This window comes from Oreochromis aureus, linkage group 22, assembly GCF_013358895.1.
Source record: "Oreochromis aureus strain Israel breed Guangdong linkage group 22, ZZ_aureus, whole genome shotgun sequence".
NCBI classification, from domain to species: Eukaryota; Metazoa; Chordata; class Actinopteri; order Cichliformes; family Cichlidae; genus Oreochromis; species Oreochromis aureus.
The window spans coordinates 20,854,477-20,875,534 of NC_052962.1; the positions used below are offsets into that span (position 1 = coordinate 20,854,477).

At 40.9% G+C, this 21,058-nt stretch overlaps 2 protein-coding genes and 1 long non-coding RNA gene across 3 annotated transcripts; all 3 read left to right on the top strand.

Annotated features, from left to right (window-relative positions):
* The first annotated feature begins 128 nt into the window (after window positions 1–128).
* Window positions 129–11,426, top strand: lix1l (limb and CNS expressed 1 like). The gene is made up of 6 exons (XM_031742661.2): window positions 129–1,016; window positions 3,186–3,349; window positions 5,079–5,219; window positions 5,581–5,676; window positions 5,899–5,976; window positions 7,740–11,426. The coding sequence occupies exons 1-6, from the start codon at window positions 677–679 to the stop codon at window positions 7,989–7,991; spliced, it is 1,071 nt and encodes a 356-aa protein (XP_031598521.1). The 5' UTR covers window positions 129–676; the 3' UTR covers window positions 7,992–11,426.
* Window positions 11,427–12,408: 982 nt separating this feature from the next.
* On the top strand, window positions 12,409–16,704 carry sf3b4 (splicing factor 3b, subunit 4). Its single transcript, XM_031742671.2, has 6 exons — window positions 12,409–12,495; window positions 13,343–13,471; window positions 13,556–14,098; window positions 15,201–15,368; window positions 15,627–15,785; window positions 16,373–16,704. Exons 1-6 carry the CDS (start codon window positions 12,462–12,464, stop codon window positions 16,543–16,545), a joined length of 1,206 nt encoding a protein of 401 aa, XP_031598531.2. The 5' UTR covers window positions 12,409–12,461; the 3' UTR covers window positions 16,546–16,704.
* Window positions 16,705–18,858: 2,154 nt separating this feature from the next.
* Window positions 18,859–20,784, top strand: LOC120435826. The gene is made up of 3 exons (XR_005609950.1): window positions 18,859–18,925; window positions 19,742–19,830; window positions 20,019–20,784. It is a non-coding gene; the product is annotated as an uncharacterized LOC120435826 (long non-coding RNA).
* Window positions 20,785–21,058: the final 274 nt, after the last annotated feature.

The window sequence follows — 21,058 nt, forward strand, 5'->3', positions numbered from 1 at the left end:
ACTACTAACATTTTCTCTATTTTTATTCAACTTTAGGTAGCTTTTCAAGTTTACAAAACCGCTTTAATTAGCTTTAATTTTTTTCTTCAAATGTCCAGTTTTTTTTCTTTTATTTAACTTTTTTTTTTTTTTACACATGTAGCTGAATGCAAAGATAATATTATAACAACTTAAGGTCAGTGTGTTATTACTATCCCGGGAAGTAAAGCTTCCTGCATCCTTGGATCCTCAGCTAAGATGAGGAAATACTCCACAAGAACAAGCAAACACAGGTGGGGGAAAAAAAAAAAGGAAATTAGCCCATTAAAAACACAGTCTGTGTAACAATGAACAGGAGCAATAAAATAAAAAGAATACCAGTTTACAAACACACGTTAGAAAACGTGTGCAGCCTAACTGTAAATGCATTTACAGTGTAGAAGTAACAGAATACGAGGGGTCCTTGAAGGCAGCACTTGACTGACAGTCCCGCAGTCTAATCCAGGGAGTGAGGACTCAGCAGCTCCGTTATGTGTCGAATCAACGTCGGCTCGGCGCTTACAGGCTGTGACTGAGAAAAACCCTGCCGTACTTCGCTCATTCAGCTCTCAAAGCATACTTTTTCAGCTCAAGCCGTCGGGCTCCTCGCTACAGATTTGCTTCAGAGCCGGGACTCCGTAGACGTTACGTCGGGACAATGGAATCCAACGTTATCCCGGACAGTGTCCGCCATCAGCGGCTACAGCCGGGCATCGGATTCAGTTCGGGAGCGACCGGGACCCTCCGCTCCTCTCTCCGGCCCGGGGTTACGGTCCCCATCGCGCCGTTGCTGTCCTCTCCGGCCTCTCTGGCGGCGTCCTCCGGGCCTCCTCCCCCGCCGCCTCCGCTGCAGCTCCACAGCCTGTACGGCGGAATGGGAGCGGGGCTGGGGCCGGGGGCTAGCGGTCACTGTAACCCGGGGAACCCGGCCGTGCTGAAGGAGGCGGTGGAGGCTGTGGTTCGCAGCTTCGCCAAACACACGCAGGGTTACGGCAGAGGTAATGTCCGGTGCTGACACTGTCCTGGAAATAGCGGCGTTAACGCGTGTCATACTGCTTCAGGCTGTAGCTGGGGAGGGGACTTTTGGAGAGCTGGAAACCACTTTCAGCTGCGCCATTTGTTTGGAAGGAAGGCACAAAAAACCTCCACCATACTTAGAACAAACTCCTGTAATTTCCACCTTTATCTCCGGTGTGTAAACACACCAGTGGTCATTTGCACCTGATGCAATGTTACCGTGAAGTTTCCTTTGATATTCGCTCCAGTCACTCCATCACAGGATTAACATCCAGGGGCTGCAGGGAATTGCATTTACGAACAATACACTATTGTTCGTAAATTAGCAGTTACACGGCAAATAACAAGAATAGACACTGTGGAAATCGTTAATAACCTTGAAAAATGAAAGAGCAGTGGGCCTGATAAGAAAAATAAGGCTTTATATACTTTATATTAAACGCAAACTGCACATCATTAGTAATAATTACTTGAAAAATGCAGTGTAATTTAAAGTAATTGACTGATTTCTGTCAGAGTTTGAGGCATGCCTCAAACTATCATTAGACCAAAAGCTTAAGTAATGCTAACATGTGTGCCTGTCCCATGCTAATAGGATTTATTTCCAAAAGATGGTCCCCATGTGTCCCTAACTAACAGCCTCTTCCCCCTGCATGCCATTTAGGCTTCTTAACACAATTATTGGCTGCATTTTTTGAAGACTTTTGGCAATAAAACACACACGAGATGATGTAATTAGGCTTTCCTATACGTTTGCTTTCAAGCAGCGATTAAGTTGCAGTTTCAAAAAGGCCTATTAAGTGTATTTAAAGGAGTACCATAAGAAAAAAGGGGGGGCATGTGTGCAAATACACCTCTGGAAAAGATTTTGTTGGACCTTCAAGTGGAGTTGCAGGATGTTCTTTGACTGTAGTTTGGATCAGCTTCACATTACATCCTTCAATATCTCAGAGAGTTTCCTGTCTCTTTGCACTTTTGTTATGGAGGAAATCCTCAGAAATGGATAAAAACAGACCAAGAGGCCTTATTAAACCACTGTCACAATCCTGAATTGGTTTGTTAGCCCCAGTTGCTGCACTACAGGCTGCAGACCCGCAATGCAAATCCAGTATCTCGTAACACACCCAGACTTTAAAATAGAGTAGATTCTGGACAAAAGCTGCAGTGGAAGTACAAAAAACTGTATTTGTACAAGAAATTGTTTTTAACTTCATGTAAAAAGCATTAAACACACAAAAAAAACCCTGTCTTTAAAGTAGCACCAACTCTTGCCCACATTAATGAGCAGATTTAGGCTTTTTCTGTTTCTTTAGGCTCTCTCTTTATGTAATCCCAGACTGACTTTACTTTGAGATCAGGGCTCCGTGGGGGCCTGACCATCTGTTGCGCCTCTCCTTGTTCGTCTTGACACTGAAGATGGTTCTTTACAATTCTGGCTGTGTCTTTGGACGCATTATCTGTCATCCTGCAGAGCGAGCTTAGGAGAGATCAGACGCCTCCCTGATGGAAAACAACCAAAATATTTAGAGTATCTAAAACATTTTAAAACTTGTGATAAAAACTGTGTCACCGAGTAAAAGCAAGAGAGCCGTGCGCGTGTTTAAAAAATGATTTGGATTGTCCTTCATGGCTCTATAGTATGGAAAATATGGCTTGTAGTTTGTTGACAGAAGCTTTAATATTTTGTTTTTAATGTTCGACACAGCGGCCTGGCCTCCAGACTCGTATAAGAGCAAGATTCAGGCGGTAACTTCGTTCAAATCATGTTGGCTGCACACATATTTCCCAACAGACCCCAAACCCAAGTAATCATTTATGACTCAGTTGCAGAGTTTGCAGCTTTCCATTGTTGTTTTTGTTTCCTTGTGGATGACATGAACTCGGTTCTCTCGTGTGAGGGCCAGAGTCGAGTGTTTTTCTCCAAGCTTCTCCTCTGAGGTGATGCAGAATTTCCTCTGGGCAGCCACCTAAAATCTTTCCGGAAAACCCTGTGGCATCCTGGAGACGACCTTCCCCTGCACCTTTCCATCTTTGTTTAGAGAGGATGTCGCAGAGCTCGCCTAATGGCTACAGACCAAAACATGTAAACTGCACTAATGGTTTGTATTAGTGTGACGTAACAGGGCTTCTTTTATCTGTGTGTCCTGCAGTGAACGTGGTGGAGGCTTTGCAGGAATTTTGGCAGATGAAGCTGACCAGAGGAGCCGACCTGAGGAACGGAGCCCTCGTTGTTTATGAAATGGTCCCATCCAACAGCCCTCCTTATGTTTGCTATGTTAGCCTTCCAGGCGGCAGCTGCTTTGGAAGTTTCCAGGTGCAGTGTCTGCTTTCTGTTAGCATGATTATTATGAAATATGCGGTACGGTGCGAAAGTCTTGAGCCACAACTCATTTCTTTATACTTTGCTTCCAAAGGAGCCGGACTTTCTTGGAATTTTTAAAGTGGGCTTGGACATTGGCTGCTTTTTTACTCTGTTTCAAAGGAATGTTTTTTTATGTGTGTCTGCACATAACAGACATCTAACAATTTTAAACTGCTGCCTGTCACAAGAACACATTTCTTTAGTTGAGTATGAAAAATGCGAAAGCTATCACAGTTTGACAGGCATAAACTTGTATATATGTGTGATTTCCAAAGAGCTATTACTGGAAAACTTCATATACGTCTCGATGGTGCAGTGTGTCCTTAGAGAATTTGAGGAAATTGGACAAGTGGAGGACAAAAAAAGAAGCGGGAGGCCTAAAAAACTATCTAGAGCATATGAACAGTATGTGAAGGTCACGTCCTTAAAAAAAAACTAGCAAAGACCTGACAGGAGGGATGAACCAGTGTTGTGTCTACATGTAACAGACAACTCTGCAGAGAACCAACTTTAAAGTGTATCTTTAACTACTTTGTTGCTTGCATCCTGCCACAAAAACACATCATTTGTCCAATTTTCTTTAGCCGAGTCTGTAAAAATGCCAACAATAACACAGTTTGACAGATGTGAAGTTATATTTTTATATTAACGAGGTGATTCCCAAAGATCTATTGGCTGAAAACTTGGCATAACGCCTTGACAAAAGAAGTGGCCTAAAAACTATCTACATCAGACGAACTGTATTGGAAAGTCAATTCCTTAAGAAATAGAAAAGAATCCAAAAAAGACCTGACAGGACCTGAAAGATGCATCTGGACCTTCAGCTGATCCATCTACTGTTCATTGTAGCCTCATCGGAAATTTCTCTGTGGACGGGTTGCTGTCAAGGAGTCATTCTTAAGGAAGGCTGAGTTATGCCAAATTACACAAGATCTGGGTTAAAGATCCAACAGTGAGCATCTACAGTCATCTGTAAAACAAGGTGGAGGCTCTGCCATGGTTTGAGGTTCCATTTCAGTCAGTGGTTTTGGGGATTTTGAAGAACTGACGGACTTGTGAACACAGAAAAGTGCCATCAGATTTTAATTCAACATGCAACACCTTCTGAAAAGGATCTGATTGGCAACAACTTCACTTTTCAGCACTACAACTGACCACTATCAGTCATGGATTGGGCTCCCCAGTGCCCGGACATTAACATTATTGGGATCATCTTGACATAAAACAGAACAAAAAGGCAGCCAACATCCAAAGCAGAGATTTGAATTTCCTTTGAGAACCCTGGAGAACTATTCCAGAAGACTACTTAAAGAAATGACAAGAAAGCTGCCAAAGCGAGCTCAGGCTGTGTTCAAGAATAAAGGTAGTCATACCGAGGATTGACTTTCGAGGTCATTAACTCTGATTTTCCTTTCCGCTTTCCCATCAACATATAACAAAACGAGGAGTGGCTCAAGACTTTTTTTGCACATTACTGTAAAAACACGCCATTGTCTTTGGTTGAACGTCAGTGAATGTGTTGTGGTTTGGTTATTCTGTTGCAAGCGTTCCTAAAACCACAAGACCAAATATGGATGCAAGCTCAAAGCCACAAAGAGTCATTTAAAGACCGGCCGGGTTGTCGTTGGCCTTTTGACTGTTTATCTGTCCACTGATACATGCTCTCTTTGCTGTTTGACAGTTCTGTCCCACAAAGGCAGAGGCGAGACGCAGCGCCGCCAAAATCGCCCTGATGAACTCCGTTTTTAACGAACATCCCTCGCGTCGGATTACAGACGACTTCATTGAGAAGAGCGTGAACGAGGCGTTGGCCTCCTTTAATGTAAGTTTAAAAAAAGAACTGCCGAGAACTCAAAGTTGTGTTTGTACGACTGTCAGTCAAGCAGCACGGTTGATTTTAACGCGCTTCCAAAAACATGATGTATTAGGTTAATTTTGCTCAGTTGTTGGCATCATACGCATGCTTTTTTTTACATATAGTAAATATTATGAAAGTGTATGCTATGGATACAAATAGCTGATGCTTCTCAAAAGAAAATGAAGGAAAATTACACTGCATTGGACTGACTCCCAAACTCACAAATATGTGCCAAATATCTGTAGGGACATATGAGTAAGTAGCATTGACTATGTGAGCTCAAACTGTGGCTGACTTGACTTTAAGTGCTTGTCTATGCTCACAGGGAAACAGAGAAGAGGCCGACAACCCCAACACAGGGATCGGGGCGTTTCGCTTCATGCTCGAGTCCAATAAAGGAAAGTCCATGCTGGAGTTTCAGGTGCGTGTTTTAAGCAGCTTTCTAAAAAAAAAAAAAAAAAAAACTTATGCAAGATGAGCCCAGAGCCTGTATGGAAGTAGCTACATATAGAACACGTCTTCATAAAAGTAGCAGTTTTATGTGTAAATGTTCATCCAAAAGTGATAATATGTAGTTAGTTTGGCCCCACAGTGTTGAATTACTGGTCTCTTAGTCTTGGTCTCGGCTGTGTTTGTCTTCCAGGAGCTGATGACTGTGTTCCAGCTGCTGCACTGGAACGGAAGCCTCAAAGCCATGAGAGAACGACAATGTTCCCGACAGGTAAACCCAACAAATGCCTTCTATTATACGGATATAGTAACGTTTTTCAGCTACATTTATTTATTTATTTTTAATGAACAAATTTTCCAGAAATCAGTTACATTAAACCCACTGAGAGGTGAAGTGAAAAAGAAAGAGATTATCTCCACAGTGCAATGTCCTGCTGTTTCTTTGCATGCAAAAAAACCCATCTTAGCTCCTCACCAAATGCAAAACTTGCTCAGGAACAGCTCAAGGAGCATAATGAAGAGCCCAAATTCCTATTCCTTTCACTCTGTAAGAGTCAGGACAGATTCAATCAATCGAGGCCCCACCCAGCAACCCACATATCCAAAACGATCCGCATCCAGCGTCTCAGTGCCAGATACCAAAACACTCTCAAAGAGGTCCTGCGTCCACGCCCAGATGGGCCACAGCTGTTTTGGTGACCAACACAAAATCTGACTGGTGGTTTTAATGTTGTGGCCGATCAGCGTTTAGCAGGGCTTTTTCTCTGTGACATGGCTGTTCTAGATAAATTTGTAGTTATCTTTCTCACCGTGAGCATTGAGTAAAAAAAAGAGCAAAAACAAAGAATGTGCCTCCTCAAATATGTGTGTTAAGACTCAGTCAATCTTAAGTTTCAAAATAATCCCCATTTATCTCAAATTGGAGTTTTGTGCAGCCCCTTAGTCCATCCTCTGAAACTTGCTGTTGTAGTTCCAGTTAGGGTCTCCCTCCTTTTAAGGCAGCCACATGAAGCTGCCTTAAAAGGAGGGGCGGTGTAGTCGGAGCTTTGTTCATGATATGATCATAAAAATGAATTCTTTGCATTTTTCTTCTAATTTAAAAGCTCTTTTTGCATCATACAGAGCCAAGAGTAGAAAAAACTGTCTGCACATACGTTGATCTCTCTTCATTTTAAACTATGGTCATTCTTAATATGAGCATTTACCACTGGAACACTGTGCAAAAGTCTTGAGCCACCATTCATTTCTTTATATTAAGGATCCAAAGGGTTTTTTTTGATGGAGCGATTAATCTAAATTTGAAATTTTTGGTTTAAATTGTCATCAGTATGTACAGAGGAGGTCAGGAGACAGATACAACAGAGTGCCTACAGCCATCTGTGAAATATGGCGGAGGCTCTGTCATGGTTTGGGGCAGCATTTTAGCCAGTGGTGATGGAGATCTTGTCAAAAATGATGGAATTATGAATGCATGACAGCGTGACAATGAATGAGCCAGTGCAGTAAAAGCATACCTGCATAGAAAAACACACAGCAGAGCACTATCAGGGCCATGGATTGGCCTCCCCACAGGACGGATTTCAACATTATTGTAGCAGTGTGGGATCATCTAAAGATGGTGAACATCCAAAATAGAGCTTTTCATGTTTTTCAAGAAGCCTAGAGGACAAATAAGAATAAAGGTGGTCCAAATGTTGACTTTCAACCTTGTTAGGATTGTACAACTCTGTTTTTGTCTTATATATACTGTATTTCTGTGCATGTTTACTGCGCCGAGTTCACATTTCCCCGAAAATATAAAGAATTGAGGGGTGGAGGAAGACACTGTACCACAGTACTTGCCATCAGACATAATTTTAAATTTTATGTCTTATTACTTAACATTTACCCTCTTGGCTGGTTTGTTTATAGACAGTGATGAAGTCTTATTAAGTTCAGCATCAGAATCTGATGCTGGAGGAATATCTGATTGGGAATGCTGTTTCCCACTATCACATCTTCTGACTCTTTATGACTTTCTGGCTGAACTTGCAGGAGGTGCTGGCTCACTACTCCCATCGGGCTCTGGATGATGACATGCGCACTCAGATGGCCGCCGACTGGGTGAACCGAGAACAGAGCGTAGCGGGCACCATTGCGCAGGAGCTGGCCACGACAGAGCGGGAACTAGAGGACGCCAGGCTGGCGGGCAGAGAACTGCGTTTTTACAAAGAGAAGAAGGACATCCTCATGTTAGCTGTGGGTCAGCTCAGTGCAGCCAACACCGCCACTCTGCCATCACACTAAACCAACCGTCCGATATGGAAACATGCCTTCGCACTCCGTAGGATTCCTGGTAACAGTATTGATCACTTCATAGGTGACTTCTCAGAACGTTTTAGGTTTTGTTTCGTTTCGCGTACCAGGTAATCAAGCCTTGACTTACAGTATGCACATCTTGTCCATAAAACAAATACTAGCCGCTATAGCCCGTTACCTCTTTGTGCCTAGTAATTACAGGATAACAGTGCTTTTTTTTTTTCTAGATGCCTGTAAAAGTGCTCGGCATTCAATGTGACTGGGATTTACATGTTTTGTTTTCATTATTTCATACTGTACTTACTCAAAGTAGACCTATGGAGACAAAGCCTTTATGGATCAGTGAATGTACGGGGCATAAAATGACCCATCAGACCAAACGCTAATGAGGTGTAGCTCGTGTGTTTCTTCTCGGCTTCGGTTTGTTTTGGTTGGTTGTAGTATTCGGAATGGGAAGATGCCAAAATTGATGACGCAAGAAGCCTGTGTTTGTTCATGAATAAAGCACAGGAACAGAGGTCACCCACTCAGCAAGATATGAATGAAGGGGATAAAAGATCCCAGCTAATATCACCGGTTTTCTGTAATGGATGTGCAACCTGCTCCTACAGGTTTTTTATGGGAAGCAGCCTCAAATAATACTAGACTTCCAGTAAGCACAGAAATACACTTATTGACTCATGTAATAATAATTTGTGGGTAATTTGCAAAAGAAGAAACATGTCAGCAGGTAATTGATGCTCTGACAGCAGCTCAGGTTTAAAAAAAAGATCAAATATTAAACCACCACTATGCCGTTTTACTTCAGCTTTTGTTGCAAAGGCGTTTTTTTAAAGCTTCGTCGCTTGCTTGGCAACGATGACAGTAGCCGAATGTATCATTTTAATGCGCTATCGGCAAAAAGGACCTGCAAAGCAACATGACTTAAAAAAATTACAAATCTGCTCTTGTGATGCAGATTGTGTTGGTCAGATAGTAGAGTTCAAACAAAGTGAGTGTTTGTTATGACTTAAATGTAGGTCAGGGTCTCAGCAGTTAAAAAATGGAGGCCAGAGAATGAGTTGGGCTTTTTTTTTTCTTTTTTTTTGAAAGCTGAACCATCAGTTTTGAGTCATTGTAGTCAGAACAGTGCCAGCTTCTGTGGTCTAAGTTTTTTTTTGAGATACTGGAAGGAGAAATTGGGTTTTGGCAGCGTTGTAATGTCTGCATGCCAAAAAAATGTAATATAACAGGCATTTATTACCCTTTTTTACCGTAAATGTCATAACTTTATATTTGTTCGTCTTTATAAAATGCATTTTTATACGTTGTAGGGATAAAGGCGTTTTAACAAGCAGCATTAAAATGACCCCACGCAAGTTTTAATTGATGTGATACGGCTCTTTTGGATGTAATGAAAGTCAGACAGCAGGAGGACTCGTTCTTGCTGCTGAATGCTGGATTGTGAGCAGCAGAACCCGATTACACGAAATACAAAGAAAGAACAAATAAAGAAAAAGTGCAGGAAGTTTCTATAACTCATCTCTGGAGTCTTTGTGCCTTTATGAAAATGGTAGCTAGCAATGTTTGAACAGTCATCTTTACACATGTAGTTAATTTCTTACTGTTACAAAGAATAGTTGAGGGAAATTTACTGTGAGAATTTGATTGACGTTACACGCAGGGCGGTCTGGTTAATATGAAGCTTAATAAAGCCGCCTCACCATAGATTAGCATAAAGACTGAAAAGGGATGTAAACAAGTTCCCACACTCAGCCCCAAAGGTAACAAAATCTGACCAATGTTACGTCATTGGTCTGAATCACAGACTGTATATAAAAGATGGACATAGCTTCTCTGTCTAATACAGAAGCTTGTGAGCTACCAAGGTATAGCAAACGTTGAATGCCTCTTTGCAGAAATGGATAAAAGGTGTGGAATCAACGTGTTCATGTCGAAATGTTAGACAGCTCATGACAAGGAACTGATCTACCTTCACAGAGCTTTCTGATAGGTTGAAATTTAGCTAGCTCTGCCAAACTTGAAATTTCAAGTTACGGATGGCGATTTTTAAAATTGTTTTTCCAGCAAACAAGCTTCCGTAGTCTGAAAAGTGAAGCCAGTGCAAAAGTGCCTTCAACCTGCATTCTTTATAATTGTCAACTTCTCTGGAAGGACTGACCTCAGTCAATACTTTCCTTATGTCATTGTGGTCCCTTTTAAAAGTCCCTTTTAACACACAGCATGATGTCTGTTGGTATATTATGAGCTGGTGTTGACTATGATAAAATACGGTGTGTGCTAGACTGGGACTGTTGTGGAGGGCCGGATCAATAAGCTGAACTACTTTCTGCTCAGTATTCATTTTTCACTCTTCATAAGCTTATTGATCCGGCCCTCCACAACAGTCCCAGTTTCTCACCACTTGTTTGTTATGTCTGGTATCAAAAAAGTCCAGAATGCCAAATGCAAGGCTTCCAAACCAGTGGGCGATGACATGGTGGCTACGTCCATCTTTTAATTACAGTCTGAAGTGGCGTCTGTGCTGGGTAATACTTCCAGTACCTGCAGAGTGTTTTTATCAAATCATTTCCTCAATATGTTACATGCCGTTAGATTGTGAAGGATGTATTTAATGTTATTACCTTTGGTATAAATTTATAAACATTATATACTGGTTTTGTTTTTGTTTTCTTTTTTTGTGCCCACTTTGCAGCATATGTGTGTGGCGCAAATATAAAAATGCTGACTTTGCAGTTCTCTTTAATGAATAATGCAAATTTAAAATTGACTGAAAAAGTCAACTTTATATGTCCTGGTTAATATTTTCTCTTTTTCAAATGTGTAAATTTCAAATCAGTAAATTTTAAACTTGGTACTAAACAGATTCCCAGGATTTCATATGCAGAAACACTTTCAGTGATTTTATCCTTCTTTGACTCAATTAAGATTAATGAGGAAATGTGATTAATGAGGAAATCTCAAGCAGTGTTTTAATGAACAGCTTAACAGGAAGGAGGCTGAGGCAGTTTGTTTCAATTTAGATGCTCAACATCTGGGTTGGTTTTTTGGTTTGTTTGTTTTTATAGCCACAAGCCATTAATCTCAAGGCTCCTTCTGTAAAAAATGCCTTTGATCTTTCTTTGTTATCAATATTATTGAAGGTTTTTTGAACCGTATGTTTGTTTTTTGCTATTTGTTTCCTAAAAAACAGTTTTGGCTCTGCATGTTTTTGTTTTGTTTTGTTTTGTTTTTTCATTTTTTTTTGCTTTGATGCATGATGTGTTGATTAAGTTCTGGTTTTATATGTTTCATATTCTATACAGTATTGTTTTATAAGAGTGTTTCTCGAGGTCCTTACTGTTTGTATTTTCTATGAACATTTTGTATTCCATGTTTATACTTTTAGTAGATTTATATGTATATGTAATAAATTTGCTGTTACAAATGGCACTGTGTCGAGCCACTTGTTTTCACACACACACAATATGGTAATAATTTAAAATTCCAAATTAATAAAAAGACATATTTTTTTTTAATTATGCAATAACTTGCAAATGCCACCAGAAGGCATAACAGATATATCCCACCTACAGTCTAAATTAAGCATCGTAGCACTGTTTCTGATCAAAACCAAACACAATTAACATTACAGAGCAATACTGGTGAATTTATTTTTCCTTTTTCAGAGCCCACAAAAGTTATCAAAGTAAAAACAACTGTAATAGACTAATTGCCTCTATTACCTCAGATGATCAAAGGACTTGAAACTCTTGTCTAGGTTGCTTGGTTCTCAGGGGGGTTGTTTTAAATCAAGAGAACCATCGAGTTCAATCTCCTAAATCTGGGTGACATATAAATGAAATGATGCAGACTTAGAGCCAAGAGGATCGCAGGGGATCCAGACAGTTGTCCATACTGCCATCAAGGAAATGCTACCTTACTGTGTGCTGGCTGCACACAGTACTACAACCCCACTGACTACCTACCCACAAATCAGCTACTCAGTACCTGGACTATGTTTGAGAAACAAATTAATTATGTTTGTTATTATTAAATAAAAATAAAATAAAATAAAATAATAAGTTGATTGGATTTTTTCTCTAGTTATGTCTTATTGAAACGTGAAACTAGTTGTTTCAGTAATAAGGAAATCCATTGCATTTACAATATTGTCAATTTTTACACTTTTGTTTGGTAAATTGTGTCCAGAAGCAATTAAAACAAAAATAAAAAAAATTCAATTCAAGCTGGAATGAACTCGTTTTTCACATTATGTTCTTTAAAATCCGACATTTAATATCATACCAGAAAAATTAAATTAAATTAAATTAAATTAAATTAAATTAAATTAAATTAAATTAAATTAAATTAAATTAAATTAAATTAAATTAAATTTTTATTTTATACTTCCGCTACACAGCATCGGAAGAGGCGGGGTTTCATTGTGCATCGCTCCCCCTGCGTTGGTCATTCAACATGGCAGCGGGACCAATTTCAGAAAGAAACCAAGGTAAACTCATCATTAAACTCTTGTTTTGTTTATTTGCACTCCTCATTCATAAAAGTGCTGGTACATTTCACCGGAACCGGCTCAGATTTACTTACTGACTGCCTCGTTTAGACAGCAGTTTGTGATAAACAACCGGCGGATCACATGGAAACATTGAGTTGTCGCTAGCTTAGCATGTCGCTGTTTTTGCTTTTCATTCAGACTTTTTCATCCTTTTACTTGTCACTTATATATAAGCCAGAGTTCAGCGTTGGTTTGGGGTTGTTTTGAAGTGTGATTGTTGCGAGCAAATTAGCAGCAGACTTAACGTCTAGTTGACCAACAACTACAAGTAGCCGAGGAAGCTAACAACATAGCTTGTAGCTTCACTCGGCGGTCAAGTTAAACATATTAAACTTCTTTGTTTCTTATCGTGCTGATTTTAGACGGGGACTGTTTCTTGATGTGGGTATATAGGATTTTAGATACCGGTATTTTAGATGTAAACACTAAACGTTTGAGTTTGCATAATAAATATTGTACACGTATATTAAATATGAGGAGAGTGTGAGAGGCAATAAAGAAACTTTAAGAAAAAGCAAGTATCTAATTTTAAAATCTTTTATCCGGTAGTTTCAAAACGCATAGTTATCTGTACACATCTTCCAGCTGTATTATATTAGCAAGGCTTCCAAAGGACACAAAGGACTGGATCTCACTGATTAAGTAATTTATTTCCAAATATTAGATATTTTTTTCTATTCTTGAAGTATCTCTATTGACTTTTACATGTGTCCACAAAAAAGAGATTGATGACCTGTGATGATGCACTGATCATTATGAGGTTTATTCTCTCTTCATGTTTCAGATGCCACTGTATATGTTGGTGGTTTGGATGAGAAAGTGTCTGAGCCGTTACTATGGGAGCTTTTCCTGCAGGCTGGTCCTGTGGTCAACACACACATGCCCAAAGACAGAGTCACAGGCCAACATCAAGGTAAATAATCAGATCACCTTTTTGGCACGTGTTTTGAGGATCACCAAAAACAAGCTCAGCTAACTGTTTTTGCTATTTTCTCAGGCTATGGCTTTGTGGAGTTCCTCAGTGAAGAGGATGCTGACTATGCCATCAAAATCATGAATATGATAAAGCTCTATGGCAAACCGATCAGGGTTAATAAAGCTTCTGCACACAACAAAAACCTGGATGTCGGTGCTAACATCTTCATCGGTAACCTGGACCCAGAGATTGATGAGAAACTGCTCTACGACACGTTCAGTGCCTTTGGTGTGATCCTCCAGACGCCAAAGATCATGAGAGACCCAGACACCGGCAACTCGAAGGGTTATGCTTTCATCAATTTTGCCAGCTTCGATGCATCCGATGCTGCCATTGAGGCCATGAACGGCCAGTACCTCTGCAACAGGCCCATCACAGTGTCGTACGCCTTCAAGAAAGATTCCAAAGGAGAGCGTCACGGCTCAGCCGCAGAGCGACTCCTGGCCGCTCAGAATCCACTCTCCCAGGCAGACAGGCCTCACCAGCTGTTTGCAGATGCTCCTCCACCGCCAACGGCTCCAACGCCGGTCCTGACCACACTGGGAGCTGCGATGGCCATTCCAGGTAAGAGCAAATGGAAGTTGTTTTACTGCGGGGTGTTACACAACATTTCAGGCACCGTTCATCAGGTAATGTGGAAAAATCTTGTTTCCATTAATAAGAAGTCAATAGGTGGTGATTTTAAGTGATTAGCTTACAAGATGAATTTGGGTTTCTGGTACAACTTGACCTACTTCCAGGAGCAGGAACAAGAAGTAATCAACCTGAAGTGGTCTAAGAATAAAATTTGTTCCTCATGAGTTTTAATCTCTTTTCACATTATGCTCACAGAGAACTTCCTGTAGTTTACTTTACATCTCTATGATTGGACATTAAATTAAAAAAGCAGTATCTATTACACAGAGTTTGTCCAGTGGGCTGTGATGATATATTCTAAATAGTTTTGTCTGTCTAAGAGAACGATGCAGTGCTTGAATGATTATCTTAGAATTGCTGTTAAAAAGCCAGCCCCATCTTGGGCTCGTTATTCATGGCAGTTAATTATATTACTCTGTTAAACTATCGATTAAAGTACAAATGGCGTCAGTTAAACTTAATTTAGGAAAGCGTGAGTTTGCCTTCTTTTGCACACACACAATCCAATTGTTGAACAGATCCTGTTTGGAAATAGACAGGGCGTTATACCTGCTGCTCATGCTTCCTGTACACTCAGTTATTGTGACCATTTTGTTCTAAGAGTAATAAATTATGAGTAATTAGCAGGTGATATGTCGGTGATATGCAGTTATGTTGTTGTGCTTCCTTTTGTTCTTCTCGGGATAATCTCTAAACAGCAGCAGTATGTGATTAATTGTTATAGATTACAGGCTGTCATGGGAGTAGATGAGTTTCCATCATGAGCATTAAGATGATGTAGGAAGTGTGTCTGTGTTGCTCTGGATGATGCCTCTTTTATCAGTAGGTGATAAAGAGATTATTTTTAATCTAACTAATCTTGATCAGTGTGTGGAGTAAAGTGAACATGACAGCTGACAAATTGGTCCTTTAATGAAGTTCTTCATAGATATTACATTAGCTACCATGGGTAGATCATTATAAGTCACATTGCTCTGCTCAAATGTGAAATATGAGACTCACTTTGCAAATGCAACCTGTTTGCGTGCAGGCTTGCCACCTCCTGGTGCTTTCCCTCCTGTTCCTCCACCTGGATCGATACCTCCATCAATGCCTCCTGCTATGGCCATACCACCAGTAGCTGTGACACCAGGCCCGCAGGGTGGTGGTGGACCTCCACCCGGACCACCACCGTTCGGTCCTGGCGGTATGCATCCAGGTAAGGCTACATTTATGCTTTCAATGTGTTTCCATATTCATTCCTTGTGGAAAGTAATGCAGTAGTGCGTTGTAAAAGTTTAGATATGTATATTTACATGCTTTTTGTGTGGTTCTTGTACATATGAGCCTGTATGAAGCTGTCAGTTATAGATTACCCGTGTTTGGCGTATTTAAATATACCTGCAGTTTCACTCTTACCAGTTTGGTCCATGTGGACAAATGTTAAGCTTGAGCTTGCTTTGTTGCTGCCATGCAGGTATGCCTCAGATGCCCATGCCTCCTCCTGCTCCTCCTGGCATGGTGCCTCCACCTCCTGCTCCACCAGGATCAAACCCACGGGCACCGCCGCCCCCCAGCATGCCTCCACCCCCACCTATGGGCATGCCTCCCAGAGCACCGTATGGACCTCCCACAGGTAAGCGCTGTGGCATCTCCTCCAGTCTTTGTTGTCTAATAAAAGTTTCTCTGAGCACCAAAATAAGAGGAAAAGTCATTCAAAGCAACATTTCCCTGTGAAAGAATCATTGAAGGGTTCTCTCTGGAACACAGCTGATATTATGCATTGAAAATGGTTTTGCTGTCTTGCGCTCAGGTTGCCCTGGTGTTGATGAAACATATAGATAATTTAACATAAAAAAATAAACATTTGAGCTGTAAGATGATTTGGAAAGCATTCACATGTTCATTGACTCATGCTGATGCCTGTGAAGGTACCCTACTAAAATTTGTGAGCCAAGCCTTAAAAAAATGTATCACTGCTGTTACATCAGCCGGCTGTGGCACAAAATCTGGGCTCTGATACCCAGGAAGCCATTTTCATAAGAAAGGACATGGGAAGGAAACTGAATAAGGTGTAACATCATGTTGGGCGGCATGGCAAGGCAGCGGTTAGCACTGTTGCGTCACAGCAAGAAGGTTTCTGGTGTGAACCCCGGCTCTTCGTAGAGTTTTACAGCGGTTTTATCAGACTGTGACCACTTGTTCTCTCTCTCTCTCTCTCAGGCCCTCCTGTCCCTCCAGGCATGAGAGGGCCTCCTCCTCCCATGCCTCCACCTGGCTATGGTGCCGGTCCTCCTCGACCACCTCCCTTTGGCTTCCAGAGAGGACCTCCGATGCCACCGAGGCCCCCAGGTGTCCCCCCACGGGCTCCTCCGAGAGCACCGATGCCATCGTAATTCCTGTTAGATAACTGTCTGTCATTTTGCTTTTTTAAAAACACATCTTTAGACTTGCTCGAGTTTGTAAGCGTGAGAGTAATTTAACCACCTGTTTGTATTTTTGGGTTCTTTTGGTCATTGTACAGATGAACAACAAATAAAATTTTTAGTACAATTCTTTACTGTTTTTATTTACTCTGACAACAAAACACAGCATCAAATAAGAGACTTGTGGCTCTAAAAGGGACACAGATCAGATGTTGCTTTCAAAGTATAGTTTTATTCCACTCAGAGCATCTGTGTGCTCAGAAATCTTACAGAAGGATTGTTGAAACTATTGCTCCTAGGTGAGGTGTTGTGGGGGCATGGGAGGAGGCCCGGGGGGTGTACCCAGGACAGCTGGAGGAGTTCTGTGTGGGAGACGGCGGTCTCCACATCTTTGGGTTAGAGACTTCTAACTGGTGACCTGGGTAAGCGTCAAAAAATTGATGGCTGGATAGAGGCTTTCTCTTAATAAGGACCCCCAGAAGGAGCACATATGCTAATTTAATGGCTGATCAGCTGGGAATGGTGACAAGCCATTTCTAAACAAATGCAGATTATAAGGCCATCAGATCAAACAATTATACATGTGTAAGTACATAAATAAAAGTTATTCAGATGTGTCGCAACTTTACCAAGGGCTGGAAGAAGACCCAATTAATCAATTTCTTCTAGATCAGGGGTCCCCAATCTCAGTCCACGAGGGCCGGTGTCTCTGCAGGTTTTAGATGTGTCCTTGATCCATCACAGCTGATTTAAATGGGTAAATTACCTTCTCAACATGTCTTGAAGTTCTCCAGAGGCCTGGTAATGAGCTAATCATGTGATTCAGGTGTGTTGACCCAGGGTGAGATCTAAAACCTACAGGACACCGGCCCTCGTGGACTGAGATTGGGGACCCCTGCTCTAGATGTTCAGGAACAACCCAGGAACTGGAAACTGCTGGAACGACTGTCACTGTCCCTAGTGAAGATATACACTGAGAGGGTCCTTTAAGCTTGAATGAAATTTGCAGCTGCCCACATGCATAAACTAAACTCCTCCTGGATGAAGGTTTTATGATCAGAGGAGACAAAGATTGAGGAGTAAAGGCAAGGAAACCTAAGAACACTGCACTAGCTGTCAAGCATGGTGGTGGTAGCATCATGCTGTGGGGCTGTTTTGCTAGCAAACACTGCACACAGTGTATGGAAAAATGAAGAAGGCGTACTACCTCCAGATTATTCAACTTCACTTCAAACCAAGTCCTATATGTTGAAAATCTGTGGGCTACACTTTAAAGCTGGGTCGGTACCAGGAAACCAACCAATTTAAATGAACTACCAATTCTGCCAAGAGGCGTGGTCAAATATCGAGCCAGAAGTATGCCAGAAGCTTGCTGATTGCTACCAAAAACATCGTGCGATTTGCAAAGGCACATTTAACTAATCATTACTGGGGGATTATGTACACGGGAAAATTGAGAGAATGATTTTTTCAGAGTTAACATTATTTTCATCCAAGAGTCATTTTTACTCATTTTGGATTGTAATAATTTCGATTGGCTGCTAGAGTTGAAGCAAAAAAACAGAGGAAATTCTATTGGAGTAATAGGGCACGCCGGTGCAGCCCCCTCTGGCTTCTGCTCCGTGGCTACTGGGTGACCCCCTCGTCTGGGGATCCCCTCAGCCCTTCCCAGGAAGGTGGCACGGATGCCCCTCCGGTGGTACTCCTTGGGCTCTCGCACTCTGGGGCCTCTGGATGTCTGGAGCCTGGATCTCCTCCATGCCTGCTTCATGCCCTGGGGACGGGCTATGGGCCTCCACACCCTCTAGCAGACCGTTACATGGGGAAACCTTTTGTATACAAGCGCGTTGATCCACACAGGTGTGCACACGGGTGTTCACTGTTCGTAGACATAAACTACACCTTTCTTAGCTGCTACTTCAAAGCACATTGTGCGCTGTCTGTCCTGCGTGCTGCACAACAACTTTCAATATTTAGTATTTACTGCTGTTCACACTCAGCTAGATTAACGTGATGGTGTTGTGTTTAGTATGTTGCTTTGTCTTTGTTTGTTTTTTTTTTTGCTTGTCTTTTCTTCTTTTTCTCTCAACAGGTGATCCAGGAGATTTTTTATTTTTTATTTTTTCTTTCTCTTTGTCTTTGTAAGTGCCCTTTCTCACTGTCCCTTTTCCCTTCTGTTTTTCTTTTCCTTTCTCTCTTTCTTTCTCCCTTTCCTATCCCCCGTCATGTCTGTCCCCCAAAAAAAAAAAAAAAAAAAAGGAGTAATAGGGCGAGACCACGCCCACTAACATTTCCTAAGTTTCCTTCCAGCAGTGGAACAGAGACAACTGTCAGCCCAGCCGTGAGCCAGGTAAGTGAATAAAGTGCTTAATAATGATTTAATTTAGGATAAAATGGGGATTTTCTGTTTATTTGAAAGGTAACGCCTGTAAGTAACATTACAGCTTGCGAGTTTGTGCCAAGGTTGGTTAGCTTCTGCCAAATTAATAGATTACTCACAGACAGCATTAAGGTGTATATATATCACGAAACTAAATTTAGCATTGCTCAATAGCTGCTTTTAGATAGCATAATTGACCAGGCTAGTGTGTTTTTAACAAATCCGGTGCACCAATGTTTTATCCAAAAAAGGTCTGTGAGCACATGTGTTTTACTCCAAATTGAGTCATGCAAATCGACCTTTTTACCTGATGTTCTGTTAGCAATATGTGTGTTTTATTGTGGACTGACGTTTGTGGATGTTTCACCTGTTCAGTTAGAAAGCACGTGTGCTTTACTCTGAATTGAGTCACATACACCGCCTGATCTTTGGTTAGGAGCACGTGTGTTTAATGGAGGTGAATCTTGTATGTGTACTGCTGTTAGTTTAGCAAGCACGTGTGTTTTACTCGAACTGAAAAGTGTACATGGTTGCAGTTTTAGACATTTCTTAAGCCCCTATATTAGATTAGCATTAAACAAACTTCTGATTGCTGCAACGTAGAGTTTCGCCTTTCTTTTTTTTTTTTTTTTTTTTTTTTTTTTTTTTTACATGCATTCACATTATCAGAATAGAACACCATGAGATTGTAAGACACACATGGAATATATTTGTGTGTTTTGTTCAATTTTGTAAGTATTTGTAGTAAATCTGATTATTGAAAAATATCCTTTTCATATCATCAAGGATGCCAGCTGTGCGTCTGAAGTGCAGAGAACAACAGAAGTACATCTGTTTTGAGGGCCAACTGACCTACGGATCGCTTTTGGAATGCGGTGAGTAAAAAACATCAATGTTTCCAGCGTGTTTCATAGTGTGAATCAGTCAAGCTTTGGGGCTGATGCTATAGTAGCTGCTATACCAAATGTTTAGGTTTATTTTGTTCAATTTATTTAATTTCACTTTCTTTGCCTTGTTCTGGTGTTTATTTCAAATGTATAATGCAATTTTATTATGTTCACAGTTGCCAAGGAGTTCAACATCCCAAACATATGGCTTCCCTAAGATACTTGATCCAATTGTGAAGGATATGAAAATCCCGGAGAGAGATGGAGTTAAGATTCCCCTGTATGACCCAGTACATGGAACTATTGTCCAAGTTACTGGTGACAGCCTTGGTCGTCACTGTCTGTTTGGTTTTGTAGAGATTTCCTTATGTGATTGGTGTTAAACAGTCTTGCATTCTAAACTCATTGCAGAACTTAATACATGTGAAAGTTTCTCTGTTGATATTATGCATGATATCTTGGAGGGTGCGGCACAATATGAAATGAAACTGATTATGTTACATGATCAGTATACAACATCAAAGGAAGTGGACAGGAGGATTAAAAGCTTTAACTATGGCTACATGGAACAAAACAACAAACCACCTACAGTGAAGTTGGGAGAGGACTCAAATGACTTGGGGTTAAATGCCATCCAGTCCTGGTGTTTACTTCTTACTCATCTTTGGAGACTTAGTTTGTCCAAATGATCAGCACTGGTATTTGCTACTGCTGTTGCTTCAAATAGTGACTATTGTATTTTCACCAGTGTTATCAAAAGGTATCAGTATTTTCTTGAAACACCTGATCACCGAACACCACAGGTTATTTAAACGTTTGTTTCCACACAAGAAGCTGCTACCAAAGCATCATTTCATTGTGCATTATCCTACATGTATACTCAAAACAGGACCACTTTAGCATAGCTGGTGCATGCGCTATGAAGCGAAACACAACTTCTTTAAAAAAAAAAACAATTGAGAAGTTTCAAAAATGTAACTAAAACATTGGCAATAAGACATCAAATTTGTGGACTGGGACCAAATGCTGTCTTTTTTAGAGTAAAATTTTATTCAATTTGAGTCAAATTTACTCAGTGAAACTTACTGTGCATGGATACTTCTGACACTGTGTGGATTAGAGCAAATCCAAAATAAATTCAATTTTGTGCACCCAGTTCTTGTCTATTAAAGTCATTAAAGATGTGTGCTGTGGAATCATTGCACCCTAAAAACAA

Coding starts and splice junctions, on each gene's coding strand:
- lix1l (XM_031742661.2), top strand. CDS start 677: ATGGAATCCAACGTTATCCCGGACAGTGTCCGCCATCAGCGGCTACAG. Junction 1,017..3,185: donor CACGCAGGGTTACGGCAGAG/GTAATGTCCGGT, acceptor TGTGTCCTGCAG/TGAACGTGGTGGAGGCTTTG. Junction 5,977..7,739: donor AACGACAATGTTCCCGACAG/GTAAACCCAACA, acceptor CTGAACTTGCAG/GAGGTGCTGGCTCACTACTC.
- sf3b4 (XM_031742671.2), top strand. CDS start 12,462: ATGGCAGCGGGACCAATTTCAGAAAGAAACCAAG. Junction 13,472..13,555: donor AGTCACAGGCCAACATCAAG/GTAAATAATCAG, acceptor CTATTTTCTCAG/GCTATGGCTTTGTGGAGTTC. Junction 15,786..16,372: donor ACCGTATGGACCTCCCACAG/GTAAGCGCTGTG, acceptor TCTCTCTCTCAG/GCCCTCCTGTCCCTCCAGGC.